The 572-nt window shown below is 70.3% G+C and overlaps 1 protein-coding gene across 1 annotated transcript in view; it reads right to left on the bottom strand.

Moving 5' to 3' along the window:
* LZTR1 (leucine-zipper-like transcription regulator 1) overlaps positions 1-572 on the bottom strand; it is a gene marked incomplete at its 5' end in the record, with an annotated part of 12,297 nt that overhangs the window by 3,842 nt on the left and 7,883 nt on the right. The window contains 2 exons of the mRNA XM_010834215.1: positions 26-113; positions 228-349. Coding sequence (XP_010832517.1) covers positions 26-113; positions 228-349 — 210 coding nt within the window. The remainder of the gene's footprint in view (positions 1-25; positions 114-227; positions 350-572) is intronic.

Raw genomic sequence — 572 nt, 5'->3', positions numbered from 1 at the left:
GGGCAGGTGGGGGCACCTACCTCACCCAGCACGAACTCCACGTCGCAGAACTGGCGGCTCTCCCACAGCCGCCCGTAGTCTTCGTGCAGCGTGCACTTGGGGTAGCAGGAGAACTGCGAGCAGAGACCCCGCTGCTGGCCGGCGCGGCGCAGCCCGCCGTCCCGGCCCACGAGCGCCCGCCCCCACCCCGGCCTCGGCGTCCGGGCTCTCCGCGGCAGGCCACCCACCTGGAACCTGTACATCTCCCCGCTTCGGATGTTGTTGTCCACTGTGCCCCCGAAGATGTACATGGCGTCCGAGATGACGGCGGCCGCGTGGAAGAGTCTTCCGCTGGGCAGCTGCGTGGAGAGGGGTCAGTCAGCGTAAGGGAGGGGAAGGCCGGGGGGTGTCCGGCGGCGGGGCTGCCTGAGGCCCCGCGCCGGCCAGGCTGTAAACGAGGACGGCACCCGTGGCCTGGAAGAGCAGGGGATCACAGGACAGGAGACCAGACGCCCCCCTCCCCAGAAAAACCACGTGTGGGGGGAGGTGGGGCCTGTGTGCGCAGAAGGGAAGGGTAGGACTTGGGCCCCGCG

Source organism: Bison bison, unplaced genomic scaffold, assembly GCF_000754665.1.
Source record: "Bison bison bison isolate TAMUID 2011002044 unplaced genomic scaffold, Bison_UMD1.0 scf7180017845397, whole genome shotgun sequence".
In the NCBI taxonomy this organism is placed as follows: domain Eukaryota; kingdom Metazoa; phylum Chordata; class Mammalia; order Artiodactyla; family Bovidae; genus Bison; species Bison bison.
This window is presented reverse-complemented; position numbering and strand designations above follow the sequence as displayed.